Source organism: Nothobranchius furzeri, chromosome 2, assembly GCF_043380555.1.
Source record: "Nothobranchius furzeri strain GRZ-AD chromosome 2, NfurGRZ-RIMD1, whole genome shotgun sequence".
NCBI classification, from domain to species: Eukaryota; Metazoa; Chordata; class Actinopteri; order Cyprinodontiformes; family Nothobranchiidae; genus Nothobranchius; species Nothobranchius furzeri.
In genome coordinates, this window is record NC_091742.1 from 60,268,209 (window position 1) to 60,293,926 (window position 25,718).

The 25,718-nt window shown below is 43.6% G+C and overlaps 1 protein-coding gene across 2 annotated transcripts; it reads left to right on the forward strand.

Moving 5' to 3' along the window:
• Window positions 1-319: 319 nt before the first annotated feature.
• On the forward strand, window positions 320-25,559 carry zgc:65895 (TSC22 domain family protein 1). 2 transcript variants are annotated; one of them, XM_015946762.3, is made up of 3 exons: window positions 320-2,347; window positions 23,382-23,433; window positions 24,614-24,989. In XM_015946762.3, the coding sequence occupies exons 1-3, from the start codon at window positions 543-545 to the stop codon at window positions 24,872-24,874; spliced, it is 2,118 nt and encodes a 705-aa protein (XP_015802248.1). In that variant the 5' UTR covers window positions 320-542; the 3' UTR covers window positions 24,875-24,989. The 2 variants fall into 2 exon arrangements, with proteins under 2 accessions (XP_015802248.1, XP_015802249.2); XM_015946763.3 differs by lacking the exon at window positions 320-2,347 and adding an exon at window positions 22,635-23,205 and having other exon boundaries at window positions 24,614-25,559.
• The last annotated feature ends 159 nt before the right edge of the window (window positions 25,560-25,718 follow it).

The window sequence follows — 25,718 nt, forward strand, 5'->3', positions numbered from 1 at the left end:
CTGACAGACGTTACGGTTTCACCGGTAATGATACAGCAAACACGGTAAGACACACCGGAGACGGACTTGCCGAGCAATTTTTATCACTACTAAGACGGACATTATTCAGCCGACATCGCTTGTCAGCGGTCGAGACCGTTTGTGTGTCGGTTGGTGTATCGGTGAGCAAGGAAGACTCCCGGAGAGGAATAATAATGGATGCGACGGCTGATTTCCTGCGACACACTCCTGCCAGCTAAAAGAGAAAGACTTCCTAACACTCAGTTTGGATTTATTTTCAGATTAATTAACATTTGGGTGCTTCATAGTCCGAAACATGTCAGCTGGTGTATATAATTATGAGTAAACGGGACGTATGTGTCCTAACAAGCATGGCTAACCGCAGCTGTGCAGCATTGGCTAGCTGAGTCTCAGTCAATTTTTTTTTATCTGCTGCTTTTATCACGTTGTTAACGTCTGACATGTTGGACCGAAACAAGCATTAGGACGAGTATTTTTCTAAAAGGACACAAATCACGTGACTTGTCGGCCTTAAGGTAAACATGCACCACCAGGACGTCTCCGGAGACCCTCCAGGCACGGGAAGCCGCAAACCGGCTTTCCACTTCAGGAGAGGCAGCAGCGGCACCTCCTCCTCCTCCTCCGCAACCGGTGGCAGCGGAGGGAACCCGGCTGAGGAGAACCTAAACCAGGCTGGCTCTTCGTCACCTGCCCTGCATCATCAGGCTCAAAGCGTCGGAGCCCAGGTGAAGAAGAAGAGCGGCTTCCAGATCACCAGCGTCACTTCCGCTCAGATCAGCGGCAACAACAGTTTAGCGGATGACACGGAGAGCTATGACGACATGGATGAGTCACACACCGAGGACCTGTCGTCCTCGGACATGCTGGACGTCTCCACCTCCAAGGCCACCGACACAAGTGTGCCGGAGAGGAGCTCCTCCGATGAGACATTGAACAGTCTCCATGGGGTGGACACACCTGGAATTGTGTCCCCAAATGAGCCTCTACAGCCTCATGGCGTCCTTCAGGCCTCCCATCACCACCCTTCTTTAGTGAATGGGTCCATGCATCACCAGTATTACCCTCAAAACCATAGCCAGCCTCATCATCACCACTCCGACAGCCTTGGTGGAGGTGAACCAGCAACTCTTCCAGTTGCATCCGTTGCCACGTCAAGCCCAGCTATGTCGACCAAAGCTGGCTCCAGTCATAGGACAGCAGTGTTGGACAACCCCAAACCTGTAGTAGCAGCAGGTCCACAAGTAGCTCCTAGTGATGGACACAGTAGTGCAAAGATGGCCACTGTCCCTTCAGGGTGTGATGGTGCATCTGCTGGAGGAGGGAGCACCCAAACACAGCACACACACTCTCAGACCGCCACTGGCTCTCGCTTCAGGGTGGTTAAACTGGACACCAGCTCTGAGCCGTTCCGTAAAGGAAGATGGACGTGCACAGAGTATTATGAAAAGGAGGTTCCTCATCCGGCCCCCTCCGAGGCACCCAGAGCTCCAGATGTAATTGCAGAGGCTGAGGTGGGAAATGCTGGTTTTAGTCCGGGTGTTCCTGCTGTGCAGCCACCTCACTCTCTGCAGCCGTACCAGCCTCCAAGCCAGGACCTCACCAGCCCACAGACCATGCCAAGCCCCCCGCAGGCGCTCACTGCTCCTCTCAGCTATGTCTCGCCCCAGGAGGTGGCTGGGATGGCTCACATACAGAAACCAGTGGCTGTAGGTCAGCCTCCTCCTGTTGTACCCCAGGGAGGTTACCCCGCTCCGAAGCTTCACACAGGAGGCATCCTAGCTCCAGGAAGTGTGAGACAGCCAGACTTTATCCAACCTACGGCTCCCTTTCAGACCCAAGTCCCACCCCCACTTCCTCTTGTTGCTACAGGAATCTCATCAGCAGTACCCGGGGTCCCAGCATCTCAGTCCATCAGCATCACACAGCAGGTACCGTCTCATCAGGGTCCGCTAATCCCGCCTCCGACCCTCCCAGTTCAACCCCAGCTTCACACCCAGCATCCCACAGCTCCGGTCCCAGTAGCCACCATTCCTGGAATTCCCTACAAGCCTCTCACTACCCTGCAAGCTGACCTCCAGCCTCTCCTCACATTGGGAACTAACTTCACCCACGCTCCTGGAGGGGGGAGTTCCATCAAAAGTTCCCAGCTGGAGGATGCTCAGAAGCTTCTGATCCAGCACCAAGGCCTGCTGGGACTTCCTCGTCTGGGGGCGTCTGCAGCAGTGGGTGGAGAGGGCGCTATCGGCCACATGGGGATGTCAGCCGAGGCCAGCGCCTTCATGGTCGCCGCGGGCCTCAGGAGTCAGCACGCTGAAGGAGAAGACAGGTGAACTTCTTTAACCTCATTTTAATATCTTTGATTCTTTCTGGACACATTTTAAAGATGGTTAAATCACCTCAGATGTCTGAGTCACCATCTACCTCTCAGTGACTCAGCAGACCCTCCGCTCTAGTTGAGCCCCAAACATCACACACTTTGTTTCTTTTTCTGCCTCATGATGCTGTTTCTGTCTCCCTCCAGGGTTTTAGTCATTAGTTTATCTCTGGGGAAAAGGTGCAACTGTGAGCTTATTTACATGTAGACAAATGAAACACTGTAGCTGTGTTGGTTTCCCCGCTCCAAACTGGTTATGTGAGGTGCGAGTAATCTGTTTTTAGGAAGAGAGGGTTGTTCTAACTGGGTCGGCGCCCTGGATAAAGTTTCTGCTTTCTATGTGGTTGTGTCTCGTTGAGCTGGAGATTCGTGTTGTCACAACCATCTGAGCAAGGTGTAGAGGGAAGTGTCCATAACTGCTGGCCTCACCCTAGAAACCGCAACGTGCACACAACACACGTTTTAGAAAATGTGGGCTTTTATTTCGCCGCTTCAAGCTAGCACAGGAGTGTGCATTTGTTTAAATGCACATAGAGATTCCCATCAGCTTTTTATTTATACGATCTTTGCTGCAAATAATGTGTGACAGGTTCGACTTTTCCTCTAAAAAGTCTGGTTGAGTTTACCCTAATGTAGCTCCGACTCAGGTTTGGTTATCTCAGAAGATGCTGATCATGCTCTATATCCACCAGTTTCAATCACCAGCTGATGTTTTTGTGCATCTCGTGAATAATGACATCCAATCATTTATCAGCATTTATTAAAGAGAAATCTTCATTATTTCCCCGTCTACAGTTAGTTAGCAGGCATTAGCATTTCATGCTACATAATGTTTACCTTAAATTTCATACTTAGTTTTTCTTCCAGAATTTTATATCTTGATACTTTATAATCTTAAAGTGTTTATTCTCATGAGATGAAACAATAAGCAAAACGTTTAAGGGAAAACCGACTTTGAAAACCAATAAAAATGATCTTTTGGGCTCAAAGTCAAACGTAACTCTGGGGGAAATGAGACGACTCACTGATGGACGCCTTTTAAGAACACTTATTGGCTCAAGGAAGATGTGTCTGATGTGAGACCTCTATTCTGGACAACTAGCCTGCTCAGGACTATGTAACGCTTCCTGCATCCGTTGCCATAGTAACAGAATCAGAAAACAGAGATACATCTAACGTAATTTGGTGATCAGAGTAGACCTTTATTCAGCCAGTCTGAAGTTAAAAATTTTGATTTAAAATCAGGGAGGAGGGTTGAACGCACTAATTAAATAAAACCCAGCAGTCTCCCTGGTCAGTGAAGGCACCATATCAGGAGGTAGAGCAGGTTGCCCAGTAATCTGAAGGTTGCAGGTTCGATCCTGGCTCCCACTAGAGAATTCTGCTGGTTCCAGATTTCTGAAAACTACGCTATGCTAGCAACAACACACCTGTCATGGGGAAGTTTTTACTTCTGCGATCATAAGTTCAAGTTGAACAGAACTATAAAAATTGTGATGTTCCTTGTAGTCATATGAAATCAACAGAAATTAGAGCTATGCAAGAATGTGTGTGTGTTAGTTAGCCTGCTTTAGCCAAACACACCCACATCACCCCGCTTCTCCTCCAGCTTCAATGGCTGCCAGTCAACTTCAGGGTTCATTTCAAGATCCTGGTTCTGGTCTATAGGGCCTTACATGGACAAGCACCATCTTACATTGGTGATCTTCTTAGTCCCTACACCCCCAGCAGGTCCCTGAGGTCCAGTGATCAAAGCCTACTGGTTGTTCAGCACCAGGCTAAAGGTCAATGGTGACAGATCATCTGCTGCTGTAGCCCCCAGACTCTGGACCTCTCTCCCTTAGCCTGAGATCAGTGGACTAAAGCTTGGTTTATTCTTGACGCATTTACTTTCCGCTTGGTGATGCGGCTCGCGGATGGAACGCGGTTCACAACTTGCAGAGTTTATGGTTCATGCAGCTTGTCTTTGCGGTGAGCCAATATTCTCCCAAACTGTAGGGGGCAGCATGGAGCTCTACAGCATGCATCCAACACTACACCATAGTAGAAGTAAAAATTACTGTTGTCTACAACATGGCATTCCAGCATTTTTTAACAGCGTCCTCGTCTTTTCCGACAGTGCGAACTATTTCTCTCCAAGAATTATTAACTTTGAGAGCTGAATCATACAAATGTCTGCATTTACAAATGCTGCCATAACTAGTTCTTGCCAGTCCGCCATGTTTTTCTGCGTCCGTCCTTTCGCGTGGTTAGAAAATTTCCTAGGTGAGCGGTGCGGAAATTTAGGGCCGTGCGGAGGAGAGGTGGAGGGGCGTGGTTGTTAAAAATGACACAATTTTGCCGCACGGAGCCGTGCGGACCTCGCGGACGCGTCAAGCGTAAACCAACCTTCAGTGGTCTCTTTTAAAAAGCAGCTAAGACTCACCTGTTCAGGCTGGTTTTTGTATGACCTTCTTCACCACTCGCTTTATTCTGCTCTCCCCACCTATTCCACCTTCCTCAGGATCCACAGATTTTCCTCTTTCCTATTCACTTTCTCTTTCTTTACATTTTTAATCACAATTGTATATTTTTTAAATATATTTTTAATCATTTTCTAAATTCTTTTTTATATTTTTACATTTTTTTGTTTTTGTGAAGCGCCTTGTGATTTTTATCTTGAGAGGCGCTATAGAAATATTTTCTTCTTCTTCGTTAACATGAATCAGTGTCCTGTGAGCGTTTATTCACTTTTCTACCACCTGTGTTCACCTTCCAGCCTCTTTTCTGTCCCTGTTTTTCTAGAACCAAACATGTCAGCTGTTCAGATTGTCCTTCACATTTAAGCCTTTGCCTAGTTTTTTATGTGAAACGACAGGTAGAGTCTGTGCTTGGATGAGTGATTTTCTAACATAGAGATCAGATCCAGACGGGTTTTTAAAGCTTCATGTTTAAACCACCTGGCCAAGCACCGCCCTATGTCAGGGGTTGGAGGGTGTGTCGGATTTACAGGATCTTGCTCGTTTTGTTTCACCTGAACTGCCTCTAGTTGATTTATGAAGGTGTTTATGAGGACAGTGAAATTAATCAACTATTTCAATCTCGTGCTTACTGAAGCAGAATTGCAGCCTGCAGGGTGAGGCTGGCGCTAACGCACACCTCCAGTAAACATCCGCACCTGCAATTCTCTCACCTTTGATCCTTTTTGAAAATAACTGCTAAAAACGTGTTCACACGCTTCCTGTAGCGCTGAATAAAAAAACTCTAGAGCACTGTAGAAAATAATCCAAAACCCTGCTTGTTTAATAGGATCATTTAAGTAATCCTGATTTTGGCAGCTGCGGCCACGTTTGCTTCTTTTGTAACAAAGACAAAACCTTTTCAAAGATTTCCTGATTATTTTCCTGCGCTAAGTAAGGAGAAAACACCCACATTTCTCAGGGTTTTATCCTTAATAACCTCGCAAATACCCGGACCTTTATGCTGCCTCTGTGGTCATGTACATGGATTATTTATGCCTATGATTTCAACCTCTGGCGCTGGTAATGTTTGCTTGTTCTTTTCCTAGAATTTACAGCCCGTTTAACAAATCACAAATGTTTGGCAGCACTTGAGAGAGTTTACAGCTCAGAAAATAAAATAAAATTGATTTGTTATTTGGAAAAAAGCCTTAATCTGGTAAATGATGCACTTGGATGTGAGTTTGTAACATCTGACTAAAGTTAAGTGTGCTGTTTCTGAGTTGGCCCACCTTTTTTTTCTTCCCAAGCCTCGCTGATGTCAGACTCTTTTAATGTGACGTCGACGTCTCCTGTGATTTATTGATGAAACAGCACTTTTGGTGATTTATCTTTTAGAGCTGTGTGATTAATAAGCCTTGCTTTGATTTAGGCTCCAAACGATAATAAAATGATAAGAAAAAAAACTTTAAAATAGTTTGATCATATTCTGTTTTGCAAACATGTTCCTAACCTGATGCACGTCAGCTCCTGTCCATTGCTAAACTCCCTTGCGTCATACGGGGGTTGTAAAAGGTCAGCTCTATATGGAAAAACGGGTAGAATGAAGGCAAAACACACTGGAGATGAATAACATCTCAAACATAAGGCTGCAATATTGCCAGCTAGGACTCTCACAGACTCTGTAATGCGAGTTCCTGCAATGTTTTTCTGTTTGGTTCCTTTTCCAGCGTTGATCTTCTGTTTACCTGCAGTGATTATCCATTTGAACCTCCAGAGTTCCATAGAAGCTATTTTCTTTGATAGCGGCGCTACTTGCACATGCCTTCTTTATATGACCGATTCTAGTGTGAGGAAGTTAGTCTCTTAAATTTTAAACATTCACGTTTTCAAGGTGTGGTTCACCGAAATTTTTTTTTTATTGATTATTTCTGATTATAATCAGTCACACTAAGTTTTTCATACAGGCTGAAATGAAAATAGTCTCCTACACCTATCTCCTGCATCAGCTTCTGATAGGAAACAGATGGTGAAACTCTAGGATTTGAAAATCCTGAAAGATCTACATCACGCTGTCACTTAACATTCATGGATTCACCCATCTTGACCCATGACGGGGAAGTCTATTGTTGGTTTAGCGTCCAGGAAACCGCAGAGAACACCTCTACTTGTAGAAACTGTTAGCGTTAGCGACGCCACCACACGGTAGAACTCCTCCAGGCTTGTGTTCTTTGTAGAGATGTAACATCAACATTGTAGAGCAAATGGAGTCTGTTACTGTTTAACCTCGCAGTGGCGCAGGCTGAAGGCTGCACCTTGGTTCACATACTTGCTGCTGCACAGCACTGTACTGCACGTGGTACTGGGGTGTTCCACTAGGGGGCGCACTAGACTACTCTGGCCGGACAGAGAGCAAACAAACATGGCGTCAATAGAAGAGATCAGTAACTGGTTAATTTTGAGTTCACAACAGAAAAAGAGAAAGCAGCAGTATAAAAGATGGAATGAAACCAGAGACGTGTCACCATGGTGAGTGTGTCTTGCTCGTTTTGTCGACTCCACCTACTGGCGTTTGGACGCGTCGCATTAATTTCAGGGGGGTGCGCACAAACGACTGTTCAAATCAAAACAATAATGCGTGGCAGCCATTTTAAACACGTGTTTGTGTTGTCAAACAGCAAGTATATCAAGACCCTTAGGGTTCTACAACCCTGCGCTTCACAACACAATCAGTCATTCACCCTTTCACACATGGGTGATGATGAGTCACATTGTAGCCACAGCTGCCCTGGGGTGCACTGACGGAGGTGAGGCCTGCCATACACTGACACCACCCTCCGACCACCACCACCAAGGCGGGTAAGTGTCTTGCCCAAGGACACAGCAGCATTCTCTGGTGAGAGCCGGGATCGAACCTGTAACCTTCTGATTACTGCACAACCCGCTCTTCCTCCTGAGCGACTGCTGTTCATTCCTACCAGAGAGAGACCACTGCAAATGTATTGACTGTGAGTTAACCATACCTTTAATCATCACTAAACAGGCCAACTCTGCAACCTCCAGATGTAAGTTGGTGCCTGCAGTCGCCTTCAAATGGGAACCCAATATTTTAAATTTTTTAGACTTTAATCGTGGTTTTAAAATAGTTGTAATGATTTATTTTCCATAACTGAGCTGGCCCTGTTGTTTTAGAAAAATAAAAGTTTCTCAAGATTTTGATGAAAATAAATTTCCCTACAAAAACTCTAGAAGTATGACACCTTTGTGGCCTACTGAGTTGATGGTATGAACCTGGACGTTTAAGTTGTTCATTTAAACCAAAGCTAACACTCAGTAGAATACTGGGTGTATTTGCTTCTCATGACTCAGCCGCATGACAAAGGCCTAACAAACCTTCAGAATATCAGCGAGTTCAGTGACTCAGCAGCTTTTGTGAAACTAATTAGTTTTCATTCCCTTTCATGTGTCGGGCCTGTCAACAATGATAAATCCCTCCTAAAGGCTGTTCAGTAATCAAATAATTACATTGGACATCCAGTTTAATACTAGCTCAAACTGTGAGCTAGTAGTGTATTCGTCCACTAGGTGGCAGTGTAGGCTCATAAGTCCTCCTAGTTTGGAAAGCTGCTTTTTTATGTGGCTGAAATGTGCTTTTAGAGTCACTGACCTGAAACACATCCTCTATCTGACACAGTAAAGGAAAATATTTGAGTGAAGGGAAGAAATAATTATGCATTAGTGTTGGATACTTTCAAAGAGTTTTTTTCATAGATGCAAGGTGGTCGGAGTTTCATCATTTATTGCTGTGACATCCTTGTAAACCATCTGATTAAGACTAGGAGATCCCAGGCTGTGATTCCTGAATGCTTACAGCCACGGCCACTCTAACTTGATCAGGTCTTGGCAGCACAGGAAGGAGTTTTGGGGCCTTGCGCCACGTTTGCTCGCCTTGTGCTGCTGAGCTGCGTGCTCTTGGCCAGGAGGGGATAAAATGCATCCGTGCATTCTGTAAATTCAGCGGTCGGGGTGTTTTATGGCATGTGTGCACAGGTTTTTGACTCTGAAGAGCTGCAACCCATCTCAAATACCGGTGTATATATCTAAATAGTATATAGATATACAGTACAGGCCAAAAGTTTGGACACACCTTCATTCTATGTCAATATTCTAGGTCAATAGCACAGTCAGGTCCTGCTTTTACCACCTCAGGCACATTTCTAAATTAAAGCCCATCCTGAGTGTCCGTCTTCTACAATCTGTGATTCACGCCTTCATCACTTCTCGGCTTGATTATTCCAACTCCTGCTTGTACGGCATCAGTAAAGCTGCTCTGTCCAGAATTCAGCAGCAAGGTTCCTGACTGGAGCGGACAGAAGACAGCACATTACACCCACTCTTAAATCACTCCACTGGTTGCCCGTTCAGTTCAGGATCAATTAAAAAATTCTGATTCTTGCATTCAAATCTTTGAACAGTCAGGCACCTCGCTATCTGTGCGAACTCCTCCATCACTACCACCCTCCTCGTGCTCTTAGGTCTCAAGATCAGCTCCTCCCAACTGTCCCTAAGGCACGTTTGAAGACCTGCGGGGAAAGGGCTTTTTCTGTCTGTGCCCCAAAATTGTGGAACTCATTACCTCTTCAGGATAGGCAAGCACCCTCTATTGCCATCACGCCTGAAAACCCAATACTTCTCCCTGGCTTTCAACTCCCAAACCATAAAGCATGAACTCATCCTTAGTTTTTCCACCTTGTTTGTTCGATTTTAAATTTGCGTTTTTATATTCTGGTTTTACTTGTTCAATTGGTTTTAGTCTGTTGTTCTATTTCGTCTAGTCTTAGCCCTTAAGCTAGCTGCTATTGGAAGGGTTATCTCAGCATCAGCTAATCATGAAGAGCTGAAATGTACGCCCACCAAATGTGGGCACCCCTGTGGGTATATAAGTGGAGCGACTCCACTGTTCGCCTCCGCTATCTCTTCAAGCAAACCTTAAGAGCTATCTTTAAAGAGCAATTATCCAAGAGTATTATCCTACTCACCGGCCATGTCCAGCGACGTCAGGACCTGCCCAGCCTGCCAGACGCGCCGCATCTCCAGCAGCGACCTGCACGCCAAATATGGGGTCTGTCTCGGGGCTCATCACGCTAGCCTGGGCTTGACCCCCCAGGCCTCACGCCCGTTTTGTGCCGCTCTGCCCATGGCTGAAAAGATCCGCCGGGTTGAGTATTTTACCCCGCCGCCGACGAATTTCCGGTGGCTGACACATACTCGCTGGACAAGGCCTTACAGTTCTTCAACATTGGCCAGGAGCCGGCCTGGCTCCAACTGACTGGACGAAGACATCGACCGTGAGGAATACGACGAGGCTGGCTGCCATAGCACTTCTTCCCTCCTGGACAACTTGGAGGTCAACGAGCCTCCCTCAGCCGGTTCCTCTGCTCCAGTGCCTTCTCACTCCTCCCTGCCAGCAGTGCACTGCTCCAGGAGCTACCTACCATCATCTCCACGGCTGCGGTCCGCAAGGGGCTAGACGTGCCAGAACCAGCTCCGCCTGAAGCAGATGGTTTGGCGGGAAATTTCGGGGCTACACATACCCCAGACCCCATCTGGCCGTGCTTTCCCACGTTTGTTTTTATGTGCAGCGCTTTGGTCAGTTGTAATGCTGTGTTAAAAGCACTCTACAAATAAAGTGTGTGTGTTTTCTTTATTTTCATAACCGTTTACAAAGGGGCCAACAAGTGCTTAACACCTCTGGGAACTTTTTAAAGTAGTGTAGTGTGTTTTCCCGCTTAAATGTTGAGTGTGACTCCAAATGCAGACCTCCATGGGTTGAAACATTGGTCATTTTTGTGTGAATTTGTTGTCAGCACATTCAATCAAGTATTAAATAAGAATATTTGATTCATTCGTGTTCCCTTTATTTTTTTAGCAGTATATTTTCATAAAGCCTTGTCTGACTCAGCTTTACTGTCCATCTGCAGGGAAATTCCCATACTTTTTTTCCTACCCTGGGGAACAACACCTGATGTTAGCTAACACTCTACTTTGGTTAAACCTCTGTGTCTGAAGTTTTCTTTTATAAATAAACTCTGATTTTCTCCAGTGTGCAGCAGCTGAACATTTGGCCTCACTCCAATAAAAAACAAAAATGAGCCTCTTCCAGCTGCAGGATATTCGTTAAGCAGCCAGGATCTCAAACATGTGCGTTTAGCGCTCCTTTTCCCGGTAAATCACAAAGTTTACTTAATTTTTTTTTCAAAGTAATTGTTTTCTATGAAAACATTGGCCTTTCCCAGCGTTGAAACACAATCAGATCACCACATGAGGCGGCACGCCGCTGAGAACCTAGAGCAAAGTTTCTGGACCGCTGCTGTGATGATGTTTGGACGGTGGACGTTCTGGCTGTGTTTATATTGACAGAGAGCCTTCAAAGGTTCATGTGACTAAGGGAGAACCTTGTGTAATATTTGATTGTATAACTTTTATTTAGAGGCATGATTTTATGCCTCATCTTGAAGAAGCACACTTAATCTGAAGCTGAAAACTCTGATTTGTATGATATCAGGTTGTTCCTTTTGCTCTGTTGTCTCCATGTCGTGGCACATATGATCCAGAATCAGGTTATGTAAGGCCTTGCGTGCACCACAGACCGCCTCGCTTACGCTCCAAAGCGCTTCAGCCCTGGAGGTTCTGTGATAATACAAGACCCGTTTGAGGCGTTCTCCCTCTCTGTTTTGTCTTCGTCTGGACAAAGATTAGCAGAGATTATCCTCAGATGTGAACAAGATGATTTTTGAACTCCGCGAGAATTATTCCATGAAGATTGCTAAATGATTGCACCTTCCACATTCTGATTATCCAAATTTGGAAAGTAAAAGCACTCATCTGTGTGCAGTCTGCATTATTTCTCTGCTGTCTAGAGGCCAAAGTCAAATGCCTCCAAAACTGGATTTTACCGGCTTGAAGACGCACATACAGACACACGCAAACGGGATGCAGACACGCGCTGGCATGCCAACTGCTAAATGAGAAGTGATGTGGAAGGAAACTAGTGAATCACCACTATGCATGCGATCTGATGGAGGAATAAACCATTTAGGGAAGGGAAAGCTAATAGAAACACGACAGGTTTCACTTCAAACTGGGCTTTTAGTTGAGCCTTGATTTGGGATGATTAGGGTTTTGTGTCTCAAACCATTGCATAAGCTAATACTGATGCTTATTCCTGAACCACACACCTCCATGTTGTTTTTTTAAAAGAAATGATATTCACCTATTTTATGTAACAATCTGCAATTTTCTGATTACTGGGTGAGCACTAAACTCCTCGTTTAAAAATACTAAATAATGGGAAGTGAGCGGGCTTCCCTAAAAAGTCTGGGTTTTGGAATCACAAGACTTATTTCGTACCTCAAGGAAAGCTCAGAGGAAGATGTGCTCGACTCAAGTTATCTTTAGTTGCTAAGCTAACGATGGTCATTGTTTGTGTATGTTGGGGTTGTACAAACTCCTGTTTGCCTGGAGATCGTGTTCATCAATTTCCACCCAAAAAAATGAATATAAGAAGTACAAAGATCAGATCATGTAAACGCAGAGGCGACATGGGCTGGGGTTTTCTATCAGCGCTCCTGTAACTGCGGGCCGACATGTTGGATGGGTCACTAGTCATAAAAATAGTACATTTGTACTGATTTCAAAAGTAAACTTTCTTCGTCTAAAGGAGACCCGCTTTTTATTCTGATCCTTGTTTGAAAACAATGAGAAAGTAGTAAAGCGGCTCTCACGTGATCGTTTTAGACCAATGCCGTGCTCGCATTATGTAACTAGGAAGCCAACATAGCGGTGCATTCGGAGTCAGGAAATGGCAGACATTATGGTTTAACTACCTTAGAAATTTGTAAATTAGAGAACAAAAATAATTTTTGTGGAAACATGTTTAATGTAATAAGTCAGGGGACAAGTTTCTGTCGAAATATATTTAAATGAAACAAATGCTTTTACCAGTTAGCATTTCCAAGCCTGTGTGCATTTTGAAGTTCCCTCGCTTCAGCAGCTCTTCTTTCACCATTTACATTAATTACCTCTGTTTTGTCTGTTCCCATCAACTCTCGCTGCTGGCTCAAAGCTGTGCACCTTCAGTATTTAACATAAATGTATGTTCGTATTCAGAATCTGGAGCTCTGTGCTGCTGCTGCAAATCCTTATTTGTTCTGAGCAGAGTCTAGAACGTTTTCCTTGAGCGACATCACTTCCAGTTTCCAGCAAGAGGCGCTGTTTTTAGACGGATGAGCTAGGAGAGCCTAGTTGGAACAGTAATAACATCTTTTATTTTCAAGTATCTTCCTTTTTTCAAATGAAAATATTAAGTTTAGACCTGTTACAATATGAGGGCTTCAACATGTGTTTAACGTGGAAGAAGCACTTTGAGGAGACAATGTGTAGTTTTTACTGTTAATCTAGAAATATCCATTGAAATGTTGTAGAAAATGAATTTAATGATGCCCAGTTGTTGAAAAATATTCGTAATATATAACCATAAAAGTTGGGTCCAAAATACATGGTCCAATACTCGCACTGCGCCCTATGGTCTTCTTTTAGGTGTACTTGGAGGAAGTGCACAGCTTTGAGTGCTTCGTACGCAAGTGTGCAATTATTTGCCGAATTGGGACAGGAAGCATTGCATCATCAACCACAATGCATGCTAGGATGCTGGTTGCTGTGCTACATTTAAAACAAACTTTATTAACTTTCAAATGAACAACCAAACAATTATTTGAAATTAACGCATTAATTTCGGCTTTGTCTAAAACATTCCCTAAAATGAACTACTTCATTTGAAAATACAAGTGCCTTTTCTCCCGCAGCAGTGGATTGTGGGTAATACACTTTGCCCAAGTCGGCAATGATGCAGGCTTGGGCTTTTTAACATGGACAAATTTGTCCCTCATTCTCCTCCACCTCTTCATGCACTCGCCACCTCTAAACCCACGTTTTCCATCATTTCCATCCACCAATAAAGCACTTGCCTTGTATCTTTTTATTCCTTCAGTTTTTCCGCAAGGTATTCTTCAAGCCGCTTCATATCTGCCGGTAGATATCTTCGGCTTTCTTTATGTTTTTGAGGGTGCAATGGCGGTGCTGTTGACAAAAGCAGTGTCCTGACCATAATAATGGTGTTGCGTGTCTCTGTACTGACGCAGAAGCATAATCTAAGCTTAAAGCTTCTTTCTGGAGTATGTCTCTTATTTGATGGCACCATCTAGTCGCTGACAAACATATCACACAAAAACTCTGTTGCTCTTGTTTTAAGATGGCGACTTCATGTTTCTGTTTATTTATGTGATTCTGTAGCTGACAAACAGAGCTAAAACACGTTTTATGAGTAGTATTCTCATGTCATGTTGTGTTTTCATATATTTATATTTTAGAGACTTGTCCGTGAAAAGTTCATCAACTCTGCATCAGCCGAGGTATTCCTTAAATTTGAAGCAAGAAGCGGTAGTCTAACGCTATTGGTTAGTTCAGGTCGGCGCTCAGTTTCCTATTGCACGGAGCTCTGTGGGGTGTGCTTAGCATAAAAATAAAGACTTATTGCTTACAATAGATCACAGTACATGATGATCACTTTAACGGAGTTCAGATCAATCATACATAATTTCTGAACGGGGAAAACTCCAGAAAGCAGCTTCAAGTCTCTGGATGATGCCATGTTTCCTTCTATGGGAGCCCATGAGGACAAAATGCATTTATTGATTTGTAAGAAATGGTTAAAAAACTTTCGCCATTCATAAACATTTTCCTTTCACACATTTACCTCTTCACTTATTGCCAGTGATGAAAGGGAGTCTGATGTGCTTGGCATAAACAGTGGTTAGTCTGACCTGCAGTTTGGTGCATACGCACAAACAACAGTCAGGTCACCGTCCCCTCATACGTAAAATATCAGCAGGGTAAACTCTACGTGCAGACACCAAGATAGAAAGCAATGACTATGACCACCTCTGCTAGGTGCCTCTCAGTGGAGGAAACACAAGAATGGTAGCGTGTCCAACCCCTCTCAAGGAAACTTATTCCAGAGCCAGAGCCATGCCTCAAGGTGAGTCTGACTATATCTAGCTGGAAACTCTCAACCTCACACACACCAACTCTGGCTCTTTTCCCACCAGATAGGTGACATTCCACGTACCAGGAGCCAGCTTCTGTAGCCAAGGCTCAGACCGCCAAGCTCCTCACCTTTGGCTACCACCCGTCTCACGCTGCACCAGACCCCTTTAGACGGGCTCACCACTTGTGGGGGGGGGCAAGTCTCGCAGTCGAGCTGTGCCCGGCTGGGCTTCATGAATGAAAGCCCGGCCACCAAGCACTTGCCAATGTGCCCCACTTCCAGGCCTGGCTCCAGAGGGGGCCCCTGGTGACCCTTGTCCAGGCAAGGGAACACTGCTTCTATTTATATTAATTATCATAAAGGGCCTTTTGGGCAGCATTTTGTCTGATCCCTCACCTAGGACCTGCTTACCATGGGTGACCCTACTAGAGGCATAAAGCCTCAGACAACTTGGCTCTCAGGATCATTTGGACACTCAAACCCCTCCACCACATTAATTCAATTCAATTCAAGTTTATTTATATAGCGCCAAATCACGACAAGAGTCGTCTCAAGGCACTTCACATAATAAACATTCCAATTCAAGTCAGTTCATTAAGCCAATCAGAAATAATGTTTCCTATATAAGGAACCCAGCAAATTGCATCAAGTCACTGACTAGTGTTAGTGACTTTACAGCAATCCCATACTAAGCAAGCATATATCGACAGTGGAGAGGAAAACTCCCTTTTAACAGGAAGAAACCTCCAGAGGATCCTGGCTCAGTATAAGCAGCCATCCTCCACGACTCACTGGGGATCGAGAAGACAGAGCAGACACACACACACACACACACACACACGACAAAGTAATGTGTCTATAGTTATATTGTGATTTCTTAGTAAATATTCTATTTGGTGAGAGATAAACTTTAATTATAGATCCACTAGGATAAATACAATAAACGGATAAACTAGTAGTAGCACATCCAACGTCAAGGAAAGCAAAAAGTTATTATCAGGAGAGGGAGAATGTTTAAGTGGTTAGCAGCAGTGTGCTAGACGATGGCCCCCTCCATGAGGCCACCACAGCTCAGCAGAACATCGTTGTATCATCTTTTGGGGAGAAAAACACTTAGAGAAAAAATAAAGTTAACAGCTGAAATTTCAGAAAATAATACAGTTAAAGAGCAGATTGTAGAAGAAAGTAGTAGAGTGTGAAAAGTGGTCAGTGTATCCTCCAGCAATCTAAGCCTATAGCAGCATAACTACAGAAATAACTCTGGCTAATCTATCCCATTTAGATGGAGGCATGTTGGAGGCAGGGCAAGGGAGAGCAGTCTCTACCGACTGTACACTCCACCTCCCTCTACTCCCCCACTTGTCCAGATTTAGGCTAACATCAGATTTTAACCATAGGCCCTATCAAATAAAAATGTTTTAAGCCTAGTCTTAAAAGTAGTCAAGGTGTCTGCCTCACGCACTAAAGCTGGGAGCTGGTTCCACAAGAGAGGAGCCTGATAACTAAAAGATCTGCCTCCCATCCTAATTTTAGATATTCTGGGAACCACCAGTAAACCTGCAGTCTGAGAGCGAAGTGCTCGGTTAGGAACGTATGGAACAATCAGATCACTGATGTATGATGGAGCTTGATTATTAAGAGCTTTATATGTGAGAAGAAGGATCTTAAAATCTATTCTGAATTTAACAGGTAGCCAATGTAGGGAAGCTAAGACAGGAGAGATATGATCTCTCTTTTTAATTCTCATCAGAACTCTAGCTGCAGCATTTTGGACAAGCTGAAGACTTTTAACTACATTCTGTGGACTTCCTGAGAGTAATGAATTACAGTAATCCAGTCTTGATGTAATAAATGCATGGACTATTTTTTCAGCATCACTCCTGGAACGGATGCTTCTAATCTTAGCAATATTCCGAAGGTGGAAAAAGGAAATCCTACAAACCTGTTTAACCTGGGATTTGAATGACATGTCCTGGTCAAAGATAACACCAAGGTTCCTTACTTTGTTCTCAGAGATTAATGTAATGCCATTCAGGTCAGGTGATTGACTAAGCATTTTCCTTTTCTGGATTTCTGGTCCAAAGATGAGAACTTCCATCTTGCCTTGATTTAAAAGCAAAAAGTTTAGTCATCCAATTTTTTATGTCCTCAAGACAAGCCTGTAATCTACCCAACCGATTAGGTTCATCAGGGTTAATGGATAAATATAACTGAGTATCGTCAGCATAACAGTGGAAGTTTATCCCATGCTGTCTAATGATTTTACCAATTGGGAGCATATACATAGTAAAATGAATTGGTCCAAGCACTGAACCCTGTGGTACTCCACAAGTAACCCTGGAGTATGAAGAAGATTTGTCATGTACATTTACAAATTGAAATCTATCAGACAGGTAGGATTTAAACCAGCCTAGCGCTGTTCCTTTGATCCCTACAACATGTTCAAGTCTTTCTAAAAGAACATTGTGATCAACTGTGTCAAAGGCAGCACTGAGATCTAACAAGACTAGAACAGACACAAGATTCTTATCTGAGGCCATGAGAATATCATTTGTAACTCTCACTAACGCAGTTTCAGTGCTGTGATACTCTAAAACCAGACTGAAATTCCTCAAAAGGATCATTAGTGTTTAAATGCTCACATACTTGGATGGCCACTGTTTTCTCCAGGACTTTGGATTAAAATGGAATGTTAGATATTGGTCTATAATTCATTGTGTCATCTGGATCCAGAGAAGGCTTCTTAAGTGAAGGTTTGATTACAGCAACCTTAAAATCCTGTGGTACATACCCATTTACTAAGGATAGATTGATTATATCTAGAATGGGGGCAGTAACCAAAGGAAAAGCTTCTTTAAATAATTTGGTTGGGATTGGATCCAAAATGCAAGTTGAAGGTTTAGATGAAGCTAATATTTTTGATAACTCTGAAAGCTCAACTGGATCAAAATAGTTCAAGCACAGATGAGGCTCTACAGTCACCTCTGATGCTGCCTCACTTACTGAGGAAGAAGAAATCGCATTAGGGAGGATGCTAAAGATTTTGTTTCTAATGGAATTAATTTTACTTGTAAAAAATCCCATGAAGTCATTGCTGCTGAGGGCTAATGGAATAGATCGTTCAGAGCTATGATTCTGTGTAAGTTTAGCAACTGTACTGAAAAGAAATTTAGGATTATGCTTATTCTCCTCAATTAATGCTGAGAAATAAGCAGTTCTAGTTTGTCGAAGCTTATTTTTATAAAGCACAAGACTATTTTTCCAGGGTAGGTAGGCCTCCTCATGGTGCGTAGAGCGCCACGTTCTCTCCAATTTCCTAGAGTTTTGTTTTAAAGCTCGTAAATGAGAATTATACCAGGGAGCCAACTTCCTGTCCCTAATTATCTTCTTTTTTAAAGGGGCAACATCATCTAATGCCACACGTAAAGAGGAATTAACATGATGAACTAAGGCATCAATTTGTGATGGGCTAGAACTGAAAATATTGCCCTCTGCTACGTTCCTCTGAGATGCTGAGGACAGTAAAGATGGAACAGTTGATTTAAAAGATGCAACTGCGTTGTCAGATAGAGACCAACTATAGTGAAATTTACTTTCATGTCTCGAGAACTCAGTTATAAAAAACTCAAAGGTTATCAGAAAGTGGTCTGAGAGGACTGGATTATGTGGAAAGATCGTTATTTCCTCACACTCTATGCCATAAGTCAGCACAAGGTCCAATGTATGATGGCAGGAGTGGGTGGAGCTATGTATTCTTTGAGTAAAACCAATTGAGTCTAAGATATTACTAAAGGCTACATTGAGGCTATCATTTTCAGTGTCCACATGAATATTAAAATCCTCCACTGCAATGACCTTATCAGTATTTAGTACCAAATCAGATAAAAAAAATCAGAGATCTGATCCAAAAACTCAGAGTAAGGGCCTGGTGGACGATATAAAACTACAAACAAGAGTGGTTTTACAGTTTTGCAATCTGGATTAGGAAAACTAAGAGTAAGATGTTCGAACAAACTGTAAGGGATTGATTAATAAGTCCGAATGAAAAATGGTTGCTGCTCCTCCTCCTCGCCCTGTACTTCGAGCAATATGATGATTTGAATAATTTGAAGGAGTCGACTCGTTTAAACTAACATAGTCCTCTTGTGGCAGGCCAGAGAGGGAAATCTGTCTTTATTTAGAAAATGTTTCAACGTTTTCTTGACACTTTGACTATTTTCTTGAAACAATATTTTGACTATAGCTGAAAACATTTTCTCAACATTTTGACTTTGAAAGTAATTCTAAGTTTTTCTAGACATTTGGATTTTGTTTTGGAATTATTTCCAGTTTTGGCTCTACATTTTTGACATAATTCTCTAAATGATGCTTAATTTTCTCAACTTTTTGAATTTATTCAGATTAATCTTTTTCTCAACATTTCAACTTCAGTCAAGGGGTTGGATTGGGGGTTAAACCACCAAATAGTTCCCGAGCGCGGCCGTGTCTTGCAGCTCACCGCTCACCCAGGGGTTGGGTCAAATGCGGAGAACAAATGTCGCAAACACATCACTGTGTGTGACAACTAATGGGACTTTAACTTAAATAACTCTTTGATCTCACATTTTCCTCTCTTCCTGTACAACAATAATCTGTGGTTTTAAGTGTATTTTTGAAAAAGATATAATAAAACCCAACAGAAAAGCAAAATGTGCAACAAGATGGTGAGTTTTTAAATGTGGCCCGATTAAGTAGTTCCCCCTCTAAGCAGCATTTATTTTTTATGTTTTATATTCTTTGGTCCTTTTAAGTCCAGTCTGAAGCTTTGTTGTTTAATGTGGGCCAGTCTTAAACGTCCCATATGTGATGTCACGAGGTGGATGCATGTCATCATTGGTTAAACCAGGTCTATACAGCCATTACCTTTTGTTCTCTCAGAGCATGTGCAGACTGACCCCAGACCTGCTGGTACACAATGTGCAGACACGTGGGATTAATCATTGTTTACAAATATGCTGAACAGAAAGTTCACATTGACTGCATTTGCTTTAAGTTAGATTAAGTGTTGAATATTTTCCAGAATGTGGCACCTCTGGGCTCTTGTTTCTGATCCAGTGAAGAAAAGAATATGGGACCTTCATGTAACGAGGTTAACCATCATGCTGCATGTGAGGATTTTACTGGGCCCCCTTTAGCTGCCATTTTGTTCATTGGGTCAGCTGCTCGCCATGTTCCAGCATGTTTCCTTTGTTCTCTGGTAGTCAGGGTTTTTTCCACTTTGTGTGGTCTTTGATTTATAATTGCCTCCTTGTTTCGATGTTTTTTTCCTGGTATTTCTGCTCAGATCTCAAAGGCAGCGAAGATGCAGGAGGCTGTAGACTGTAGGGAGTGGCGTTTAAGGCGATCGTGAGTGAGCATGCGGGGTGTGTGGTCAAAAGTAGCTCATCCTATTGGAAGAATCCTTTCTGATCTCTGCTGACGGTTTACGTAACGGCAGAAAGGAAGCTGGCGTGACATCACCTCCCACTCTCCTATGTCTCCTCTCCACACACCCAATCATCTCAGTCTGTATATGATCCAGGCTTAGTAAGAAGGGAAGACTTGAAACACAAACACACACACACACATTCAGTCTCCCATCCTGGCCTCTATTGTTGCTCCCCACCATGTGAAGCTCCCTCAGATTAGAGGGGCCAAAGGGCGTAGCGGTGGTCGTAGTGGGGTTTGTTTGGAGTGGTTTTAGCCTGAGAACATCAATGAGAGAGAGAGGGCTGAACGAGGCAGGAGAAGTGGCGCGGGGCCGGGACGCCATGGCCCTGGAGCTGCTCTTCTGGGAGCTGGAGGAGCATCTGAAGAGGTAACGATGGCTGGCCTGTTGTCTGGTTGGTGGGGCTTGTTTTTGTGGTGTTCCAGTCTTCTCTGTGCAGTGAGGTGTGATGATCCATCACCTCAGCTGCTGCCTTCAGGGACACCTTGTTCTTGTTTTTGTAAGTTATGATTACATTCAACAAGTTTTACTTTTAAACTGATGTCCCCAAAACCCAATAAATCAAGACCTGTCCAACGGCAAGCATGTTTGTCCTGCTTCATCTAAGTTGTGTTGTTCCAACATTTAATTCTAGTTCATCAAAAGCTCTCAGAGCTCCCTCAACATGGAGGGAATTTCAGTCGGTTATTAAACAGTGTCTGTATGTCATGAGCGTTAGAATAAGATGGAAAGAGACACAAATTTGAGTTTCAGAGCAATTTGAATAAAACCTAATGTTGTGGAAAACAAGCTAACTGCTGCACCTATTAGGCTAAAAACAACAAATATGGAGTGTGGCTTGTCAAAGGAAAAGCATCATGTGAGCCCCAAATGAACATTAGGCATAACTCTGATCTTTTTGTTACATTTAGACATTAAAACAAGTGCTAGATCTTTTTTCACTTGGTCACATGAGGGGAAACATGGACAGACAGCTGCTATAAAAGCAGAGAAGAGCTGCCAAGCAAGTTCAAATGTATGTCATTTGTTCTTTTTTTCATGCTGAATTCTATTTCATAGTGTGTGTGAGGAGGTGTTTATTGAAAGTAACTGGCTTTTTTGGACAGGTGTCACTCTGCTAGTGTGTTTTGCCCTCATTCTACCGCAGTGACACCTGTATGTGGGTGTAGCCTTCAGTAAGGGGAGGACGTTCATATTGTTGGAAAGCATTTCAGTAATTGTAAGAATTTTAATCTTACACGGTTTTTATGATCCTTTTGGGGCTAAAATGTAAATAAACTTTGTTTTCATAGCTCTGGTTTCATCTCAGATTAACTGGAATAGATTAGAAGAGTCTCTAGCATTAGATTGATCCTCAGACTGCTCAATCTAAACATTGTACCGCCAGTGTTTGTCGTGAGCGAGTAAGAGGCTAGATCTAACGCTAAACAATGTCCAGTAAGAAATCGCAGAGATGCTAAATGTGGTGTTCTCTCAGCAGCTGCTTGTTTTTGACTTATTTGGATTTCAAGACAAGAAAACATGTTTGCTAACACACCTAGCAGGTGTTTGTCCGCTACTGGAGTCTGCTTTACAAACGAACACACAGGCTGCTCTCTGAACAGCAGAGCGGGACAGGGACAAATATAACTCTGCTAAGGTGCTTAAAGCAGGGCCAGGTGGCAGGAGTTGGCTCATTTTGCTCGTGTGTAATCTTAGTGTTTTTCAACGTGGATGAATGAGTGTCGGAGCCTTCATCTCAAACCCAACCATGTACACAGATTGTGCTTCCTTTTCATTGTTTGTTGTTTATCCCGTTGCTAACAACAACACACACCTTTTTGTGGTCAAACCGAACCTTTGTTTTTTAACTCATGGTAAATATTTTTCTGAGGCTGATTGTGGAGCCTTTGGGGTTTTAGCTTTTTTGTGAGTTAATGAGGTTTAACATAGAAATGGTAATAAAAAGCGATTATTATAGTTTTTGTATTTAAAAGAGAAGGCTGTATTTGTTGGTTGCTGATATCAGATTTTCTTACATGATTTGACCGCAAATTATATTAGTTCTCAATCTGTTTGTTTCATCCTTGCGTTGAGGGTGTTACCACTCATTGCCTATAGGTGGCGACCTTGCTTTGCCTCACATCTTGTGTTTTCCAAAACAAGTTTTCTATTATCCTTTGGCCACATTTACTGACAAAAACTAAACATTTTGATGAGATTGACATTGAAATGTGCCAAGATAACCGTTCGGGGAAAATATATGTAGTGTAATTAAAGTTTCAGGCGTTTTAAAGTCGATTTAGTCCCTCGTTTGGTTGTGAAGCAACAAACAGCAGGTAGAAAGATGCTACTGTACATAGATTTTATAATGAGCTAGCTCCCGTCCAATCAGAGGCGTCCTTGTGTCAGCGCTCTGCATGTTTTATGCTAATGAGCGCCTCTCTCCGCCAATCAGACGGCGGCAGGTGCTGTTTTTCCTGCATGAATTACCCGCAGAGGGAACCGAGGTGCGCGGAGCAGCAGCCCGCCGCTTCAGTCTTTTGTGTGCTCTGTCCCGGCCGCGAGCTGCTCCGACGCCCCGGGGGGAAGCCGAGCCGCCGCGCGGGGCTCCAGAATGCGCTGTTTTTCTACTTTTCTACCGCTGGACCTGCCAGTTCTCCAGCCGACCAGAGAGGCTTTTTAATGGGCTGGATAGCATGAGTTCCCAGTGTTACACGGTGGCGATGGACCTTGGTGTTTGCCAGCTGAGGAATTTCTCCATATCGTTTCTGTCCTCTGTGCTCGGGAAGGAGAGCGCGTCAGTCACGGTTAATAACAGGTACAGGCTGCGGGTTTAGCTTCTCTGCGCCAGATGTCCATGGTCTTATACGTGTTTTTGCTGTTTTTCCTCCCATGAAATAATGTTGATTATTATTGTGATTAGGACCCAGTCTCGGCTGCGGCGGAAGTCATCCGCAGTGTTGCATCATCCTGAGTTTTCTTTTTGTTTTGCAGCTCATCGGGCGCGAGTGTTGTGGCCATTGACAACAAGATAGAACAAGCGATGGTGAGTGGCTGTTTCTGGTTTCAACCTGCTGTGTGTTACGTAACGCCCTAGCAAGGATGCGCTCTGCTGTGGCGCACACCTCCCAGTGTTCAGGAGCAGTTAATGATTAATAAACCGCTGAAAGCAGAAACGGTGTTCCTGCCCGTCAGAGCCAGAGGGCTTCCGGTTCGTTTTGAAGCTCGATCTGGACCCAAACGAGGTTCACACGCTACCCCCCACCCTACCCGTGTCACGCACCGACCCTGCTCTTTCTCCCCTGAGTCTAGTGTTGCTAGGCAAGCTGCAGCCTCTCCTCCACTCAGTATAAATAACTCGTCCGCTGATTGGCTCCTCCCACTTCTGCGCAGGAACATTTTGTTCCAAAGACTTAAGAGGGGCGGGGCCACGGAGGAGGAGATGCAGAATTGAACATCCTCCAGCAGCCTGGCTCTGCCCAGGAGTCATCAGGAGGAAAATACAGAAAAATGAAGCTGATCTATGAATGCATATGCATAACATATGATTTCTATTTTTGTTCACTCCTTTGTTTGACATCTTTTATCTTGCCTAACCTAACAAATACCATTATTAACATTCCCATTGGAGGATGGCTCCACTTTAAAACAATGAGTCACATTTAGACGAGCATTCTTACTTAACCAACCAAACAAGGACTGCAGCTTGTTTACGGCCTATCCCATACACAGTTATGTGAAAAGAGGCAAATATCAGCTGATTTGTTGTTGGGGCCAAAATGTTGGTCGACAGCTATTATATGTTTACTCACAAATGTTTAAAAGCCTTTAAAATAACAAATCTGACATCTAAACTTCCAAGACGTCATTACCTTGTTTTGAGCTTTTAAATATTTAGATTCAGCCATTTAAAATCAGTGGTGTAGATGTTGTGTCATTCCTTCATCAACTACACACGGATTTAAAATGTCCACGTTATTAATCATGTGTTTTATGCTAATATTACAAATTAAAACATGATTCCAGGTGTTTCTGGTTTTGGGAATCCTCTAAGATCTTTTCCTGTCATCTGTAATTAATTACTAGTAATAATATAATAGTAATCATGTGCTAGAATATGAGGGGATATGATTTATTTTAGTGTTAGTTTGGTCTGATTGTATGGTGTATTGACCTGCCGTAGACTGGAGTTTGCTGCATCGTTAAACTGTGTCCTCCGTTTTCAGGATCTTGTGAAAAGCCATCTGATGTACGCCGTGCGTGAGGAGGTGGAGGTTCTGAAGGAGCAGATCAAAGAGCTGATGGAGCGCAACACCCAGCTGGAGCAGGAGAACAACCTGCTGAAAACCTTAGCCAGCCCTGAGCAGATGGCTCAGTTCCAGGCCCAGGTCCAGACCGGCTCTCCCACCAGCACTGCTCTGCCACCGCTCTCATCCGGAACCACGCAAGTCCTCGCCTCCACACAGAACTCGAGCACATCAGCGTAACGCAGTGTGGACACCGGAGAGAGTCCACCAGGATGAGAGACAGGGGGGATGGAAGGCAGAAGATGAGGAGGAGGAAGGACACACCGTGAATGGACATCACTAATACGGATCGTGCCATCATTTTTAGGAGCTCACACTTCAAACCAACCGGAACCAACTTTTTATTTTTGTTGCAGAGGCAGGCCGGAGTTCATCTCGCGTCCCCGCTACATCTTTTAACCACGTGCTTCAGACAATCGTCATCCTGGTTTAGGAAAAAAAAAAAAACGAGAACCCCTCGCTATGTGACTCGTTAACCTCCTCTACCACTCCACCTGCACACATCGCCACTCTTCTTGTTCCAGTTTTGTCCATTTGCACGTTTTCCAGACTTTAAATGGAAAACGGTTCATAAAACCCGTCTGGAAACAAAAAGCTGGTGCAGCATCAGGAGTCTGAAAGAGGGAGCTTCTTTGTTTGTGTTGAGGACTTGGTGTTCTTTCTGAGATCCCCTTCTCCGTACACTAACACACACACACACACACACACACTCCCCCCCCTTTCTCTGATGGAGCATTAAAAATTAATGTAGAGAATCAGTGTTTGTATTTTAATTTCAACAGGGTAGGAGATGTCTTTGTTTCTATTTTTGCTCTCGATGATGTAAAATAAAAAGTGACATGAGAATAAATAGGACAAGACTGTTTATAGGTAGTGATCTTTGTACAAATTCAAAGTTTCCAGTTAAACTCTGCCAAGTGCCTGGTTTCTAACCATAGATACATATATAAATCTTTTTTAGGTTCTTATCTCTGTAAATGTGTATATCTATGGTTTCACCAGGTTTTGAACTACCTGTGATGTC